This window comes from Sinocyclocheilus grahami, unplaced genomic scaffold (assembly GCF_001515645.1).
Source record: "Sinocyclocheilus grahami isolate Dianchi unplaced genomic scaffold, SAMN03320097.WGS_v1.1 scaffold1799.1, whole genome shotgun sequence".
Classification (NCBI taxonomy): Eukaryota; Metazoa; Chordata; class Actinopteri; order Cypriniformes; family Cyprinidae; genus Sinocyclocheilus; species Sinocyclocheilus grahami.
In genome coordinates, this window is record NW_015506978.1 from 33274 (window position 1) to 51721 (window position 18448).

The 18448-nt window shown below is 44.8% G+C and overlaps 2 protein-coding genes across 6 annotated transcripts in view; both read left to right on the forward strand.

Moving 5' to 3' along the window:
- LOC107572707 (R3H domain-containing protein 1-like) overlaps positions 1-14341 on the forward strand; it is a gene marked incomplete at its 3' end in the record, with an annotated part of 35244 nt that extends 20903 nt beyond the window's left edge. Inside the window, exons 4-19 of the mRNA XM_016259135.1 lie at positions 656-691; positions 1008-1100; positions 1980-2115; positions 3224-3302; positions 3505-3564; positions 4024-4164; positions 4368-4476; positions 4557-4649; positions 4730-4758; positions 5378-5431; positions 5506-5723; positions 6901-7110; positions 12021-12151; positions 12388-12447; positions 12683-12877; positions 14147-14341. Coding sequence (XP_016114621.1) covers positions 656-691; positions 1008-1100; positions 1980-2115; positions 3224-3302; positions 3505-3564; positions 4024-4164; positions 4368-4476; positions 4557-4649; positions 4730-4758; positions 5378-5431; positions 5506-5723; positions 6901-7110; positions 12021-12151; positions 12388-12447; positions 12683-12877; positions 14147-14341 — 1839 coding nt within the window. The remainder of the gene's footprint in view (positions 1-655; positions 692-1007; positions 1101-1979; positions 2116-3223; positions 3303-3504; positions 3565-4023; positions 4165-4367; positions 4477-4556; positions 4650-4729; positions 4759-5377; positions 5432-5505; positions 5724-6900; positions 7111-12020; positions 12152-12387; positions 12448-12682; positions 12878-14146) is intronic.
- A 1500-nt stretch (positions 14342-15841) lies between these two features.
- The window catches only part of LOC107572708 (R3H domain-containing protein 1-like), a 7055-nt gene continuing 4448 nt past the window's right edge, over positions 15842-18448 (forward strand). The window contains exon 1 of one of the 5 annotated variants that reach the window (XM_016259138.1): positions 15842-16454. In XM_016259138.1, coding sequence (XP_016114624.1) covers positions 16391-16454 — 64 coding nt within the window. In that variant the 5' untranslated portion in view covers positions 15842-16390. The remainder of the gene's footprint in view (positions 16455-18448) is intronic. The other 4 variants (XM_016259137.1, XM_016259136.1, XM_016259139.1 and 1 more) reach the window with 4 other exon arrangements.

Sequence of the window (18448 nt, forward strand, 5' to 3'; positions counted from 1 at the left end):
GTGATCACAAAACACAGGGTTAGTTAATATTTTAATTAATATATTTTAATAATGTTTTAATTTTTTTTTAAATTACATGTTTTGTTTTTTTCAATTTAAGTATCATTTAATATAAGTAGCTTTTTCAGTTTTGTAAGTATCATTTTTAATTTTTATTAAGTGTCATTCAGAGTGATTCTGTAATGGGTTTTCATCCTGAGGGCTCATATTTCTATTATATTATATTAGCAGAAACCTCTAGTGTATCTCACGTCTAATGAAGGAAGACGGCGGCTGTAATTCTAATAATGGCTTTGATTGACACTCCTGCTGTTATTAATCTAATCAGTGTCAAAGATATTTGACTGAAAGATTTTCATAAATCACCGGGCTGGATAAGTCAAATATGTATTTATTTTAAGCCACTTTTTCAATGTTCCTGCCATTGAATTCACTAATTCTCTTAGTGAGAAAACAGTCTATGGAGGAGAAGATAAGCTGGTTCACTCGTGATGTTTAATGATCTGTTCAGCTGCACACGATGCACAAGATGTTTTTCCTATAGTATGTGGTCTTTTCTCTCATGCAGAGCTGAGCTCTCTGCAGTTTGTGATTCAGAAACCTTAACATCGGTGAGACTGACATGCTTCCTTTTGTCTCATTGCTCACCGTACAGCGGCAAACACTCGGACCAGGCGCTAAAAGACCCAAGGTACAGCGGCATGAGCTTCAGTGTTTGCCTGCTCGGTCTCCTCCCAGAGCGCACTGCAGTGGGCGGCTTGTGTGTTACGAGCAGTTCGGTGTCGTCATGATGTGGTTCAGTTCTGCATGCAGCTCATTTTTCGTTTCAGGATCACACACTTGTTCGATCGAGCGTTTTGTGATCCAGGACCCATGTTTGTTATGTTGTTTGCATGGGATTTTTTTCTTTCATCCCTGTGTTCAGGGCCTGGTTTTGCCATGCGCTCATGCACGTGTGCTTGTGAAAGTCAGAGACTCTGTGTAACTTCACTCATGCTCTTCTCCAGTCGAACACAAAGGTAAAGTTAGTTCGGGGCCTGGCCATTTGTGAAGAACCCTGTCCTTCCACGATTACCACACAACTGCCTCAAGATCAGCAGGTAAACGTGCTCCAGATCTCCAAACACGCTCATGACGCGCTGCTCTGTTCAGTGGAATATTATGAGTACAGTCAGCAGATGATGCCGTCTCCGTCATACTGTATGTTTCGTCCTGCTGTGACTAATAATATTTATTTTACATCATAGTAATATCTTAATATTATATAGTTATTTAAGGTAAATTGAACTGCGTAATAAATCCAGTGATGTGAAATCGCACACAAGTTGAGATGGCGCCAGATGAACCGATTGGCTGGTTTTTGTTGTTTATGTCGTATTATGCAGCGTTTTAGCTTTCAGGGTGGAAGTGTTTTTAGACACAAAGGAAACTTAAAGTGGGCATTCTGATAGTGTCTCTGTTTTCTGACACGGTTATGCTGGTGTTCTCTGTCCTTAATCACAGAAGAAAGCCTGATTGCTTTCTCAGGAGGGTTGAAGGTTCATTCAAACAAATCGTGATCTATCTAAAATGAAGGCGTAATTTTTCTCTCTTTCTCGCTCTAAGAAATACTCATTTGAAACCACAGTTAACTGATTTGTTATCGAACACTCTTATTGTAACTATAGACTTTTATTTATCTTTGCAGTGTTAAATAATAATGCCGTATTGTACAATTAAATAGACTAATTCAGTTTTCCCTTTTGTCTTTTTCTTGTCGATATTGCTGTTTGATTATTATTATGACATAACAGACAACATTTTTAATTGATGCTTAAACATTTATTAAGTTATTAAATTTCAGTTGCATTATGGGTGGTTTTATTAATAATATGATTGAGTTAGCATAAACGCATCAAAATCTAGTTTGAAGTGTATATTTTCGTTTAAATGTTGGCTTACTGTCAAGCTCCATTAGTGTTGTTTGTTTTTATCCACAGGATGCAGATCATATTAAACTCTCGCAGACGTTTGACAAAGAAGAATTGCCTCTTACTGCAGACGAGGATGATACAGACAGAAGTGCCAACAAGCTGGAGAAACTGGAGAAAATGCCACGCAAGATGCTGTCCAGAGGTGAGTTCGGTTGGGTTGAGTTTAACTGGGTTGGGTTGAGTTGGGTTTAATTGGGTTGGTTGGGTTGGGTTGGGTTTAGTTGAGTTGAGCTTAGTTGGGTGTAATTGGGTTGGGTCTAATTGGGTTGAGTTGGGTTTAGTTGAGTTGGGTTTGGTTGAGTTGGGTTTAATTGGGTTGGGTTGAGTTGGGTTTAATTGGGTTGGGTTTAGTTGAGCTGAGCTGAATTGGGTTGGGTCTAATTGGGTTGAGTTGAGTTTGGTTTATTTGAGTTTAGTTAAGTTGGGTTGGGATTGGTTTAGTTGAGTTGAGTTGGGTTTGGTTTAGTTGGGTTGGGTTTGGTTTATTTGAGTTTAGTTAAGTTGGGTTGGGTTGGGTTGAGCTGAGCTGAGTTGGGTTTGGTTTAGTTGGGTTGGGTTGAGTTTAGTTGGGTTGAGTTGGGTTTGGTTTGGTTTAGTTGGGTTGGGTTTGGTTTAGTTGAGTTGAGTTGGGTTGAATTGGGATTAGTTTAGTTGGGTTGGGTTGAGCCGAGTTGGGTTGAGTTGAGTTGAGTTGAATTGGGTTGAGTTGAGTTTAGTTGGGTTGGGTTGAATTGGGGTTTAGTTCAGTTGGGTTGGGTTGAGCTGAGTTGGGTTTGGTTTAGTTGGGTTGGGTTGAGCTGAGTTGGGTTTGGTTTGGTTTAGTTGGGTTGAGTTGAGTTGGGTTGGGTTGGGTTTAATTGGGTTGGGTTGAGCTGAGTTGAATTGGATTGGGTTGAATTGGATTGAGTTGAGTTGGGTTGGGTTGAGCTGGGTTTGGTTTGGTTTGGTTTGGTTTGGTTTGGTTGAGCTGGGCTTGGTTGAGTTGGGTTGGGTTTGGTTTGGTTGAGCTGGGTTTGGTTGGGTTGGGTTGAGCTGGGTTTGGTTTGGTTTGGTTGAGCTGGGCTTGGTTGAGTTGAGTTGAGCTGGGTTGGGTTGAGCTGGGTTTGGTTGAGTTGTTTGAGTTGGGTTTAGTTGGGTTGAGTTGGTTTGAGTTAGTTTGGGTTGGGTTGATTTGAGTTGGGTTGAGCTGAGTTGTGTGCGGCTGTTTCAGAGGGACGAAAGCACACACGTGTGTTGTCCTGTCTGTGCAGATTCCAGTCAGGAATACAAGGACTCCACTGGCATCGACTTGCACAGGTTCCTGGTGAACACGCTGAAGAACAATCCCAGGTTACACACGCTTGACCTCAACCACACCCTCATATCTCATTTGACCTCCAGAGGTGGACATGCATCCCGTTGTGGAAATTCCTGATTATATTAGTACTGTTAGTCAGTAATGATTACTGTTGGTAGGATTTGTGTTTTGAATCATTATGTATTGAACGGAGCAGTAGATGCAGTAGACGGCTAACTAGTCGTTCATCTTCAGGGACCGAATGATGCTGCTGAAGCTGGAGCAGGACATCCTCGACTTCATCAGTAATAACGAGTAAGTCCTTCATCGCAGCTCTGTGTCATCCTCATAAAATCCATTTTATTTATTCCCAAATTACATTTTGTACATTTTAGATTTTCTGGATTTAGTTTATTTTTCTGTTTTAATTTTTCTGGATTTTTAATTTTAGTTTTAATTTAATTAAACTAAAATTTAGTTTTAGTAATCAAAAAGCACATCTGGGTAATTAAAATAATGAAACTTGTACAATGTAACAACAATTTATTAAAAGTTGAACAAAAATTACATATTAGGGCCATATGAAAAAAAATAAAAATAATTCCCGAATTCCATTAAATTTTCTCAAATTCCATTTTTTCCCCCATTTTAATATTTCTGGATTCAGTTGGGTCAAAAGCATGTCTAATCAATTGAATGCATAAGCCTCCAACAGTTGAATGGTTATTAACACATTTACATGGTGTGCTGTTGATGTGTTTTGGTTTGTTCCAGGAGCCAGAGGAGGAAGTTTCCGCCCATGACCTCCTATCACCGAATGCTCCTGCACAGAGTCGCCGCTTACTTCGGCTTAGACCACAACGTCGACCAGACCGGCAAATGTGTCATCATCAACAAAACCAGCAATACACGAATGTGAGTGACCTCCGCATGCTAGCGTTCAGCGTGAGACGACTGAAGCCCAACGTTTTGCGTTTGATCCCTTCGAAACGAGTTTTGCAGGAGAAGCGTAATTATGAGGGATTTGCGTCAGGCTCGTGGGGATCGTGTTTGTGTGACGGCCGTGAACTTCTCCTGGAGCGGTCCTCATTTTGATTTCTCTCTCCGTTCGTGTGCAGACCAGATCAGAAGTTTTCCGAACACATCAAAGACGACAAGACGGATGATTTCCAGAAGCGCTGCATCTTAAAAAGGGACAACTCCAGCGTAGACGACAGCAACAGCGTGGTAGGTGGAGATCTGCTGATGAAGCGACATCAAACCCGCCATTAGCTCGCAGAGTAACGGCATAGTGTGATGTGTTTCAGACGCGCATGAAACTAAAGGAGGACAGGAGGAGCAAGTCCATCGAGGAGCGAGAGGAGGAATATCAGAGAGCAAGAGAGAGGATCTTCACTGATGTGAGATACGCTACAGCGACATGATCATGTGCTTATGGCTCTCTGACGTGAAAATAAACAACACTGAATGTCTTTTGCAGGGTTTAGACACCTTCCCGCTGGATAAAAGGTGAGTGTAAGAAGTCAAGTCACATTTATTTGTATTGCGCTTTATACAATGCTGATCGTTTCAAAGCAGCTTCACAGAAATAAACAGGAAAATAACAGAATCAGTGAGAATCAAACATCAAATATAAGACTAATTCAAATTCTAGCTCTAAGACGACAATAATGTTACTATTCAGCTCCAATCAGTTCAGTTCAAACAGCAAAGCATGATGTTCGCAACGCCATGGTCATAGGTTCGAATCTCAGGGGATGCATGAACTGAAAAAGTGTCGCTTTAGATAAAAGCTTCTGCTAAATGCATAAATGTTTAGTGGGGGTCGTTTTCATGCACTAAATCATGACGTTAGTAACACCAAGGTCATGGGTTCGAATCCCAGGGAATGCATGAACTGATAAAATGTGCACCTTGAATGCTTTGCATTAAAGCTTCTGCCAAATGCACAAATGCTAAATGAGGGGCGTTTCCATGCACTGAACTGAATAATTCAGCTTAAGTTTTCATTGAATATCCTGCAACACTGTCACAACATCAATTCCTGTAGCTCAATGAATTCGATGAATTGGATAAAAGCATCTGCCAAACACATAAATGCAAATGTAATAAGCGACGTGTTTTCCAGGATTCAGGAGGACGAGGTGTGTAACAGCATCCAGCAGAGACGGCAGATCTTCAGGTGATTGTGAGCGTCCCTCATATCTAACGTGAATTGAAGCTGTTCTTCTGAAGCTGTCTGATGTCCTCGTGCAGGCTGAAGGACAGTCAGTCGGGGAACAGCCTCCAAAGCAGCTCCGAGAACGAGGCCATGTATTCAGAGCCGCGGCCGTGGAGCAGCACCGATTCAGACAGCTCCAACCTCAACCTGAAGCCCGGCATGACCAAAGCCAGCAGCTTCAGCGGCATCCCGGTCCTGATCCGCGGAGACAGCTCCAGCAGCAGCAAGAGCGCGGGGCGGCTCTCAAACACAGGTGAGGACGCGTGGACGGGTTTATTTGTTGATACGCTCTTCCTCTGCTTTTCTTCTCATACAGTCTCTGTTCTTGCAATAACAGCATGTTTTATGTAGCGACTCATCCGTGTCTCACTGCATGCTCTGATAGTCACACTCTTTTGTTAACGCTATTTGTTCAGTCCTCTGAACTCATTGGTGATCGTTTATACATTACCCTTCAAAGGTTTTGGCTTGGTAAGATTTATTCCGCTAGGGTGCATTAAAATCATCAAAATACAGTAAAACTGTAATATTGTGAAAAATCATTACATTTGTTTTGGACAATGTGATACACTACCATTTAAAATAGGATCGGTACCACAAAAAAAACACTTTGATTCAAAAAGTTTGCATTCAATTGATAAAGTGTCAGTAAAGATGTTTTTAATGTTACAAAAGATTTTTATTTCAAATAAACGCTGTTCTCTTGAACTTTCTGTTCATCTGTGAATCCTTGAAAATAAAATGCATCACAGTTTCCACAAAAATATAGTTCAGCACAACTGTCTCAAACATTGATAATAATCAGAAATGTTTCTAATAATCAGCATATTATAGTGATTTCTGAAGATCATGTGACGCTGAAGACTGGAGGAATGATGCTGAAAATACAGCTGCACATCACAGAAATACATTACAGTTTAACAGAGATTCACAGAGAAAACAGCTGTTTTATATTATAATATTATTTCACAATTTTTACTGTATTTTTGATCAAATAAATTCAGCCTTGCTGAGCAGAAGAGACATCTTTGATACGATCAGATAAACGACCGTCCTCCTCCAGTATGACCTTTTACACGCAAACTCATTTAGTGTTTTTAATTTCAAAGAGAGAAAAAACCTCCCGTATTTGAGAGAAGAGAAAGAAACGCGTAAATTGCCGAAATGAAGCGAGACACTAATCAGAAATTAATTAACATGTCATTCTCAGCTAATACAGTTATTCTCTTCTTCCATTGCTTCGGTCCCTGAGGTAATTAGAAATGAAATTGAATTGAGCATCTTGTTGAAATTCGTCTGACCTTCCATATTCTGGAGTGTTTTAATAACCGCGGCGCTCCAGTATGTCGACGATCCCCAATGAATCTCCATGATCCGCTGCTCTTCCCCTCTGTCTGTGCGGTAAGGCTCATGTCGTTACTCCTCTCTAGGTTCTGACTCTTGTAGTAGTGTAGGCTCGTCCACGGGGTCGCTCTCTCGATCCCAGCCTCCTCCAGCCGCCGCGGCTCTAACGCAGCCCACGGCCTTCCCCGCTGTCAGCTACGAGCCGCCAGCGTCCATGGCTAGCGCTAGCTACTATCTGCTCCCGCTGGAAGCCGCGGGGATACCGGCTGGAAGTGTCCTGGTCAACCCGCACACAGGTTGGTAAACACTACAGCTGATTTCTCTCGCATGCATGACTTCATGTCCTCCACTGACCTGATCTTAACCCTGCGTCGCTCAGACTGACGCTTCATAATGCCGTATGATGGGATGTTACGGTACATTATTTCACCACATGTTTTACTGGAAGTCTTAAATCTCTCCTTTATAGTGAAATTGTTTGTTTTGTTGAATATTGAAATTGAATAATTAATGCAGTGTTAGGGGCCGTTCACACTGAACGTCTCCGCCAAGTTGCCACCAAATAAAACCGTTGCCATGCCAACTTGCCCCGCCTCCGGGGTCTTCTGATTGGTCCACTGTTTTGGAACTGACATTTGTTCGTGTGCGAGACTCTGCAAAAGACGTGAGATGCGAGCGCAAAGGTCATACACGTCCGTCTAGAGCGTTTACATAATAATGGAAAAGTAGTGAATCGGAATGGGGAAAATGCGTTCTCTGTGAATGCGTTATCATGATCACGATTTCTGTTTCTCTTGATTTATTAAGGGTAAGCGCCTGTTATATGCCTTGTCTGGCATCAGTAACAAGCCTCCACAAGCTCATGGTTATGGTTGCCAGATATCAAGAGCTTAAATCCCCCAATCAGAGCTTTTCGCTTAAATGGACACATTTTCTACCCAAGAGTTTACTACATGGTCGCTCAGACTGGCGTTTCATAAACACTCACGATTTCAGCTTCTCTCAATTTAAGCATAATCATCTGCGATATTTGCCCACTGATTGTTTATCCTGAAAACGTTTAAAAAGGTCATGAACTGCCTTTTTTATTATTTTGTACTGTTCTCTGATGTCCACTTATGATGTTATCAAGATTTTTACATCAAAAAACGTAATAATTTAGAAGTAATAGGCTATTTTCTGTCCTGTTTTGACCCCCTCATCGGAACGCTCTGTTTGAATAAGCGCCTTTCCTTATATTGGGATCAGAAGGAAGGCGAAGCAGAGTTGGCACTGAACAGCGTTTTGTTGTCTTCGGAGCAGCTTTATCGTTTGGTTTGGTTAGAATCTGTGGGCAGGGCTAAACGGGCATTGATGTAGAATCTGTGGGCAGGGCTAAACGGGCATTGATGTAGAATCTGTGGGCAGGGCTAAACGGGCATTGATGTAGAATCTGTGGGCAGGGCTAAACGGGCATTGATGTAGAATCTGTGGGCAGGGCTAAACGGGCATTGATGTAGAATCTGTGGGCAGGGCTAAACGGGCATTGATGTAGAATCTGTGGGCAGGGCTAAACGGGCATTGATGTAGAATCTGTGGGCAGGGCTAAACGGGCATTGATGTAGAATCTGTGGGCAGGGCTAAACGGGCATTGATGTAGAATCTGTGGGCGGGGCTAAACGAGCAGTGCTGTAGAATCGGTGGGTGGGGCTAAACGAGCAGTGCTGTATAATCGGTGGTCAGGTCTAAACAAGCAATGCTATAGAATCGGTGGGCGGGGCTAAACGGGCAGCGATGTAGTATCAGTGGGTGGGGCTAAACGGGCAGCGACGTAGAATCGGGGGGCGGAACGTCTCCGCCAAGTTGCCACCAAATAAAACCGTTGCCATGCCAACTTGCCCCGCCTCCGGGGTCTTCTGATTGGTCCACTGTTTTGGAACTGACATTTGTTCGTGTGCGAGACTCTGCAAAAGACGTGAGATGCGAGCGCAAAGGTCATACACGTCCGTCTAGAGCGTTTACATAATAATGGAAAAGTAGTGAATCGGAATGGGGAAAATGCGTTCTCTGTGAATGCGTTATCATGATCACGATTTCTGTTTCTCTTGATTTATTAAGGGTAAGCGCCTGTTATATGCCTTGTCTGGCATCAGTAACAAGCCTCCACAAGCTCATGGTTATGGTTGCCAGATATCAAGAGCTTAAATCCCCCAATCAGAGCTTTTCGCTTAAATGGACACATTTTCTACCCAAGAGTTTACTACATGGTCGCTCAGACTGGCGTTTCATAAACACTCACGATTTCAGCTTCTCTCAATTTAAGCATAATCATCTGCGATATTTGCCCACTGATTGTTTATCCTGAAAACGTTTAAAAAGGTCATGAACTGCCTTTTTTATTATTTTGTACTGTTCTCTGATGTCCACTTATGATGTTATCAAGATTTTTACATCAAAAAACGTAATAATTTAGAAGTAATAGGCTATTTTCTGTCCTGTTTTGACCCCCTCATCGGAACGCTCTGTTTGAATAAGCGCCTTTCCTTATATTGGGATCAGAAGGAAGGCGAAGCAGAGTTGGCACTGAACAGCGTTTTGTTGTCTTCGGAGCAGCTTTATCGTTTGGTTTCTGCATTTGCCTCTCTCGTTATTTACACTACATGCATGAACAGGCACTGCTATAGAATCTGTGGGCAGGGCTAAACGGGCATTGATGTAGAATCTGTGGGCGGGGCTAAACGAGCAGTGCTGTAGAATCGGTGGGTGGGGCTAAACGAGCAGGGCAGGGCTAAACGGGCATTGATGTAGAATCTGTGGGCAGGGCTAAACGGGCATTGATGTAGAATCTGTGGGCGGGGCTAAACGAGCAGTGCTGTAGAATCGGTGGGTGGGGCTAAACGAGCAGTGCTGTATAATCGGTGGTCAGGTCTAAACAAGCAATGCTATAGAATCGGTGGGCGGGGCTAAACGGGCAGCGATGTAGTATCAGTGGGTGGGGCTAAACGGGCAGCGACGTAGAATCGGTGGGCGGGGCTAAACGGGCAGCGCCGTAGAATCGGGGGGCGGGGATAAACGGGCAGCGACGTAGAATCGGTGGGCGGGGCTAAACGGGCAGCGCCGTAGAATCGGGGGGCGGGGATAAACGGGCAGCGACGTAGAATCGGTGGGCGGGGCTAAACGGGCAGCGCCGTAGAATCGGGGGGCGGGGATAAACGGGCAGCGACGTAGAATCGGTGGGCGGGGCTAAACGGGCAGCGCCGTAGAATCGGGGGGCGGGGATAAACGGGCAGCGACGTAGAATCGGTGGGCGGGGCTAAACGGGCAGCGCCGTAGAATCGGGGGGCGGGGATAAACGGGCAGCGACGTAGAATCGGTGGGCGGGGCTAAACGGGCAGCGCCGTAGAATCGGGGGGCGGGGATAAACGGGCAGCGACGTAGAATCGGTGGGCGGGGCTAAACGGGCAGCGCCGTAGAATCGGGGGGCGGGGATAAACGGGCAGCGACGTAGAATCGGTGGGCGGGGCTAAACGGGCAGCGCCGTAGAATCGGGGGGCGGGGATAAACGGGCAGCGACGTAGAATCGGTGGGCGGGGCTAAACGGGCAGCGCCGTAGAATCGGGGGGCGGGGATAAACGGGCAGCGACGTAGAATCGGTGGGCGGGGCTAAACGGGCAGCGCCGTAGAATCGGGGGGCGGGGATAAACGGGCAGCGACGTAGAATCGGTGGGCGGGGCTAAACGGGCAGCGCCGTAGAATCGGGGGGCGGGGATAAACGGGCAGCGACGTAGAATCGGTGGGCGGGGCTAAACGGGCAGCGCCGTAGAATCGGGGGGCGGGGATAAACGGGCAGCGACGTAGAATCGGTGGGCGGGGCTAAACGGGCAGCGCCGTAGAATCGGGGGGCGGGGATAAACGGGCAGCGACGTAGAATCGGTGGGCGGGGCTAAACGGGCAGCGCCGTAGAATCGGGGGGCGGGGATAAACGGGCAGCGACGTAGAATCGGTGGGCGGGGCTAAACGGGCAGCGCCGTAGAATCGGGGGGCGGGGATAAACGGGCAGCGACGTAGAATCGGTGGGCGGGGCTAAACGGGCAGCGCCGTAGAATCGGGGGGCGGGGATAAACGGGCAGCGACGTAGAATCGGTGGGCGGGGCTAAACGGGCAGCGCCGTAGAATCGGGGGGCGGGGATAAACGGGCAGCGACGTAGAATCGGTGGGCGGGGCTAAACGGGCAGCGCCGTAGAATCGGGGGGCGGGGATAAACGGGCAGCGACGTAGAATCGGTGGGCGGGGCTAAACGGGCTGTGCTGTAAACAGGAGTTGATCTTCTGCGGAGGTGGAGTTTAGCCACACTATTACATCATAGTACGGTACATTACACAAGCTGTCGTTTTGGCAGATAGGCTTCAATATAAGAAAATTGAGTTCTGAAACTTATAGGATGTTTTAATAGTAAAATGACCTCTTAAATGTTAAAAGATCAAGGGAATATTGATCTCTCAGTTCATGACCCCTTTAATTTTAATTTTGCGTTATCTTGCATTGGTAATGAGCCTCCGTCTGTCAAGAGCTTATATCCCCCAATCAGAGCTTTTCTCTTAAATCGATATATTAACTGCTGCGACTAAATCCGTTCTCTTGATTTGTGCTTTATGTGAGAGTGCGGTAATTCTGATGAATGTAAAATAACAGTAATCATGATTATATATTTGAGCAGAGTAATCGTGGTTAACCGTTTAGTGGTTATCGTGCGGCCCTGTGCAGTGTTCGTCTGAATGCATCCCCAGTGTGCTGCTGGAAACTCATAATGAAGCCGTTGGTGATGTGTCCGCATTCAGACGGACGTGTGAAATATTGCGTCTCATTGGAGAGCGGTGTTTAAATATGCATGCGGCTGCGAGGACAGCTTGTAATGCGTTTACTGCAGGCAGCACGGCTGTGTAATTGCTTATTGACCTCTTTTAAGGAGCTTGCAAATGGAACATTTCTGTCTTCTGTCGAGGCCTTTGTGTTCTGGAGCTCAATGAGGGTGTTTGTAAGACCAGACCATCTCATGTGCTCCATTTGCCATCATTTACAGGTTTATATTTAGACTTCCGAAGATGTTGAGCTGACACGGAGACGCTCAGGATGCTCTTCTCTCCATTCACACTCAGCTGTATGTGTGTGTGTATATCTGCTCTGTTAGGAGCCTCTACTGATCTACAGTCCTCTTGACTGATCGCAGGTCAGCCGTTTCTGAACCCCGACGGCAGTGCTGTCGTCTACAGTCCCAGCGTGACCTCACAGGCCTCCAGATGTCAATCATCCGTAGCTCCGCCTCCAGCCGCTCAGCCCACCAATCACGTCATGGCACAGGTGAGTTTAGTTGCTCTGATGTCACTGGACTGTAGGTTTGATGCTTGTCCTGATGAATCGTTATTTAAAGACCTAGAGGAGCCATTCTGAATTAATCAGTGACATGTTCTTCTGATGACAGTAGAGCATGATGGTTATACTCGATAAACGTCATGTTGTGCTGTAAACTAACACCTTCTTTTTCCATCCTGTACATCTGGATCTAAATCAATTTCCTTCCTGCTCTGTGTCTTCAGCCTCTCTGGTCCGTCCAGCACCCGCCGCTGTCTTACCCACCGGTCCAGCCGTTCACTGTGGTATCTACGGCTCTCTCTCTACTTCCTGTCTCTCTCTGTTCACTTCCTGTCTCATCGCTCTGTTGTGTTTGTGCTGAGGATCTGTGTGATGAATTAATATTCAATGAATAGAAAAGTGCCTTGTCTCTTCCCATTTCTCTGATAAGAGCATCTCACTGCATGTACTCTACATATGCACTCTGATAGAGTATTTAGACCGCTGTAGTGTGACGTCTCGTGTGAACTCTTCTCTCAGCAGGATAATCTGAGCGCTCAGTTCGGTCACATGATGCTGGTCCAGCAGGCCTCAGGTGACGGCCGTGACGCTCATGCAGGCGTTTATCCGCCGCCTCCACCGCCGCTACATCAGACCGGATACGTGATGCCCTCGCCGGGACAAACTGTGCCCGCGCCCACCGTCAGCCAGCAGCAGAGCTTCATGCAGCAGCAGGTGTGAGACACATCAATCATCAGAGCTCAATGCCTGCTACAAATCATATGTCAAACAGGCACTACCACATTGTTCGAACACACACATGTGGTCTGTCCCAAAATTTCTGCACTCGAGCACTTGTCTATTTACATGACATACTTGATCTAAGTGTTCAAGAGGGCATGAAGAGCACGAGTGTGTGTAGAACATTTGATTATAACTGATTAGACACAATACAGACTGATTCAAAGCAGCTTCACAGTAATTAACAGAACCATAACATAACACTTTGCAACATAAATTAATGTTGCAAAATTCATGAATTATGAAACAAACTCAATTTCAGCAGTAAAGCAGCTCTACAGAAGACAATAGAGTCATTATTCAGATCAATTCATATTGAGTTTTCTTATCATATGATATTGCCTGCCATCAAATCAATATAACGGAATATTAAAGGGATAGTTCACCCAAAAATGAAAATTAGCCTGCGTTTTACTCACCCCCGAGGCATCCTAGGTGTATATGACTTTCTTCTTTCAATCGAATTATATTAAAAATGGTCTTTGATCTGACTCGGGGGTGAGTAAAACGCAGCCTAATTTTAATTTTTGGGTGAACTAACCCTTTAAGCGTCATTTTGGACACAATTAAAATTTTTTAAATACAAGTCACATTTTTACAAATCTTTATTAACATATTTACATTTTCAATACGCTGCACCTTAAATGTCTGTTCAGAAATTGATTGGTTTATTTCAGCCACAGAATAAAAATATAAAAAAGGTAAATTTGACATTTCTTCTCAAAATGAGAGTTTACACCTTGCAGTTCTGAGGGGGAAAAAAGTTGATGTTTTATTCCACGGCGGAAACCAGCTTCCAAAGTAGCTCCTATGTAACAAACGTCAATCTAATTGTGGTGCTTCTAAATTAGCTGTTACACAGCAGTTGCATACATTTTTAAAAATACACATACTTCTGCACCAATGCAATGTGCAACAGTTTTTATTTTTCTGCCAAATTATTTAGTTTAACCTTTAGGTTTTCCTCAATGCTTCACAATTTCTGGCACGTGTGTTCCTGAACGTGATGAATGAGCACTATTAGTGATGGTGTGCGTTAAGGGCTCTGAGCTTTGCCATTATTCAGACTTAAAGCGGTCAGCGCTTGGTATGGGCCCTTGGTCCCTCAGAAATCACACACTGCAGCTGTGTTGAGTTCAGTGATTGTAGCCCGTCACATGGAGGTACTTCACTGGAGTTCACTGTGTGTTGTTCTCGTCACAGATTCCGGCGTGTTACTGTTCGCCCAGCCAGTTCACAGTGTCTGGACAGCCGTACCGGCCCGTGGGTTCTGTGCCGTACAGCACTCGGAGTCAGATGCCTCCTGCACCCACGCAGCAGCCAGGTAAATCACTGCACATGCATACACACACGAGAGAGAAAACACCACACGCCAGAGAGAGAGAAACACCACACGCCAGAGAGAGAGAAACACCACACGCCGGAGAGAGAGAAACACCACACGCCGGAGAGAGAGAAACACCACACGCCGGAGAGAGAGAAACACCACACGCCGGAGAGAGAGAAACACCACACGCCGGAGAGAGAGAAACACCACACGCCGGAGAGAGAGAAACACCACACGCCGGAGAGAGAGAAACACCACACGCCGGAGAGAGAGAAACACCACACGCCGGAGAGAGAGAAACACCACACGCCGGAGAGAGAGAAACACCACACGCCGGAGAGAGAGAAACACCACACGCCGGAGAGAGAGAAACACCACACGCCGGAGAGAGAGAAACACCACACGCCGGAGAGAGAGAAACACCACACGCCGGAGAGAGAGAAACACCACACGCCGGAGAGAGAGAAACACCACACGCCGGAGAGAGAGAAACACCACACGCCGGAGAGAGAGAAACACCACACGCCGGAGAGAGAGAAACACCACACGCCGGAGAGAGAGAAACACCACACGCCGGAGAGAGAGAAACACCACACGCCGGAGAGAGAGAAACACCACACGCCGGAGAGAGAGAAACACCACACGCCGGAGAGAGAGAAACACCACACGCCGGAGAGAGAGAAACACCACACGCCGGAGAGAGAGAAACGACAGAAATGGAGAAGAAACCTTGGGAGAAACCAGGCTCAGTCGGGGGCCAGTTCTTCTCTAGCCTGATGAAACCAGCATGATGTGGCACAGTGATGCACATTCTCATCCATCGCTGCATCAGGAGGCTGTTTTCTTGAGCTCCTGTTGATTTTAGATTGTGTTAATAACTGGGAGCATTCAGAATCTGGATATTATTTTCACACTCCTGCTTCGTTTGGACCCGAAGAATCTTAATATTTTTCAAATAAAACACAATTTTTCATGCTGCAGTGGTTCGCCAGTAGACAAACATATTCATATTCAAACAACAACATTCAGTCCCAAAAGTGTGTGAGATACGGGGAAAAGTGTTTTTTGAGACTAATAGATAATTCTACAAAAAGTATTTTTGACGCTAATGGTACTCCATACCGGGGTCCAAAATAACCGGAACACGAAACGTGTAACATTGCTTTAAAATGATTATATTTCTTAAAATATAATTGTAAAATATCTGGGAAACAAAGCTGTGTAAATAAGGGTCTTGAAGCGTTCACCAAGTTTCACTCACTTACTAAAAACTATGCATTTTCCTAGAAATTGTGATTTGTGTTTTATGTATAACGTGTAATGAGAATAAACAGTTTCTTGTTGATTGACGGGATGATTTTGTTTTGTCAGTGAACAGTAAATGCTTTATTGGGTTTTTTTCCGTCATATTTCTTTCTGTTTGGTTTCACGTGTTGCTGTAAATGCAATGAAAGTCACTTTGGAATAAAGCATCTGTCAAATGCATAAATGTCAGTCTCAAAAGAACCAGAGGGCGTTACTGGGGAGTTAAATATAAAACATTTATGTGTACCGTTTCCAAAACAGATCTGGAAAGTGTCATAATTAGGATGTAAAGCACACACTATTGTGACGATCCGCCGGTGGAATACTGAAGCTGATTGAGTGTGAAACTGTTGTAAAAACCAGGTGAATTCAGAATGATTTGACGCGTGTCTGCTGACGAATGCTCCTGTGTTTCTTTAGAATATAGAATAGACTGATCTAATCTGATGAGCATGGTTTCAGTCTGGTGTAGAACGGCTCTATCCGTACGGGTTAAACAGGTTAGTTCTGCGTCGTCTCTCGGGGATCTTGACTTTAGTAGGCCACGCTCAGGATGATTTATAAGGCCAGAAATGCAGCTGGTGTTAATCTAACGCGGCGGGTCCCGTGAGGGAGCGATCTCTCCGCAGCACATGCTTCATATGAAGCGGCGCACAGATGGGTGAAGGGCTCCTTGAGCTCATGTCCTTATTAAAGCGCCTGAGCCACTGCAGCGCAGTGAATACTGATGATCTGTGCAGCTGACGTGTTGAAGCCCATGTGCTGGTCTCCTCAGCTCCTCCGTGGGGTTCCTGCCTCCTCCAGGAGCGGAGCAGATGCCGCTCCACCGCACCACGGCACCCTGCGGCTCGCAACAGATTCCCACCCAGCAGTGCTCAGGTACAGACCATACGCCGCTTCTGCGCTACATTCACACGGTGAGGTTCCCAGAGTTCTGCTCTTCTGACAGATGCATGATGGGAAATATCATTCCAGTAAACCACTGCGCTCGGTCATTGAGGTCAAACAAATACTGCATCGGCCGGTTTATTCTCTTCGTGATCAGAAATGAGGAGGCAAAGTTACACTGATCTCCATCAAGAACACAACCACCAAAACTATTCTATTTTTACATTAACAATAAGTAAGGTTTCACAAAATAAAGCAGAGCAAATAAAGTGTAATGATATTAATAAACACAGTATTCTTCCACCAAACAATGTAGCTCCTCAGAAACAGTTGTGGTTGCTACAAAGCGGTTGCCGAGCAACACACAAATGTAAACAAAGGTGTGTGTTACTTTGTAGCGTCATTTACAACAGCTTCGAACGCGGCTCAGCCAATCAGAGCCAAGCACCGGAACTCTCCGCTTTATAAATCAAAATAACTAAGAAAGCTAATAACTAATGTTTAGCTGTTTTTTTAAATATCAAGTCGTCACCTTTATGTTTATAGTGCTTTATACAGTCCAGATTATTTTAAAGCAGCTTCACAGTGATGCTAATAACAATAACTGTAAAATTAATCAATTATGAATTTAATTTCAGCTGTAAAGCAGCTCTACAGAAGACAATAGTCTGTGTCATTATTCAGATCAATAGTGTTATTTTAGTATGATTGAGATACTATTATAGTTTTTATTCAAATTTTTCCACGGTGTATTTTGTTTTATATGTCTATTGTTTTGATACATTTTTATTTCGGTGTTAGTTTTAGTGCATCAAGTCAAACAGAATTAAAATGAGAAATGTTGCTATGGCAACTAGCTGAAATATAACTTTTTAAAACATTTTTTTAAATTCCAGTTAACATTTATAATCAAGTAACGAAAACATTTTTTTAACGTTTTTTTAAATTGGTAATTAAAAGGTAATTCCTGTGCTTTGTTCTTCTCTTGAAGAAGGCCTCCACGGCTCCTGTAATTCTCACGTGTCCTCCGTTAATGTGAACGCTTCTCTCTGATCGCTCGTCTTTCATAACTAATTAAAAGAGGAGGCTAGAAGCGCTCTTCTCAAATACTCAAATGAGATTCTGTTCCCCTTCTCAAGTGTCTTGTGGTTTAATTTGATCGGAGGATTAAGCGGCGAGAGAGAGAGAGCGTCCTTTCAGACGTATAGCGACGCCACGAGACGTCTGGATATCACTCTTCTGTTTCAGTTTTTTAGTGTAATTTTTTATTTATTAGTTTTAGTTCATTTAGTCTCGGTTACTTTAATACTTCAAGTTAAACTAAAATAACCCTGCTTTGACCGTGGCTTCATAATTTTCATAGTGTTCACTGTTATGGTTCACTGGTATGGAAGTAACGGCTCAGTTTGTGTTTTTATGATTCTGATGTTGCAGGCATTGTGTAATTGTATGTGTGTGTAATTGTGTGCATCTGTCTGTGTGGTGTGTGTGCTGTGGGGGTGTGTGCGTCTGTCTGTGTGTGTGTGTGTGTGTGTGAGTGCTGTGGGGGTGTGCGTGTGTGTAATTGTGTGAGTGTGTGTGTACTGTGGGTTTGTGTGCTTGTGTGTTGTGTCTGTGTGGTGTGTGTGCTGTGGGGGTGTGTGCGTCTGTCTGTGTGTGTGTGTGTGTGTGTGAGTGCTGTGGGGGTGTGCGTGTGTGTAATTGTGTGAGTGTGTGTGTACTGTGGGTTTGTGTGCTTGTGTGTTGTGTCTGTGTGGTGTGTGTGCTGTGGGGGTGTGTGCGTCTGTCTGTGTGTGTGTTGTGTGTGTGGTATGTGTGGTGTGTGTGCTGTGGGGGTGTGTGCGTCTGTCTGTGTGTGTGTGTGTGTGCTGTGGGGGTGTGCGTGTGTGTAATTGTGTGAGTGTGTGTGCTGTGGGTTTGTGTGCGTGTGTGTAATTGTGTGTGTGTGTGTGTGTGTGTGTGTGTGTGTGCTGTGGGTGTGTGTG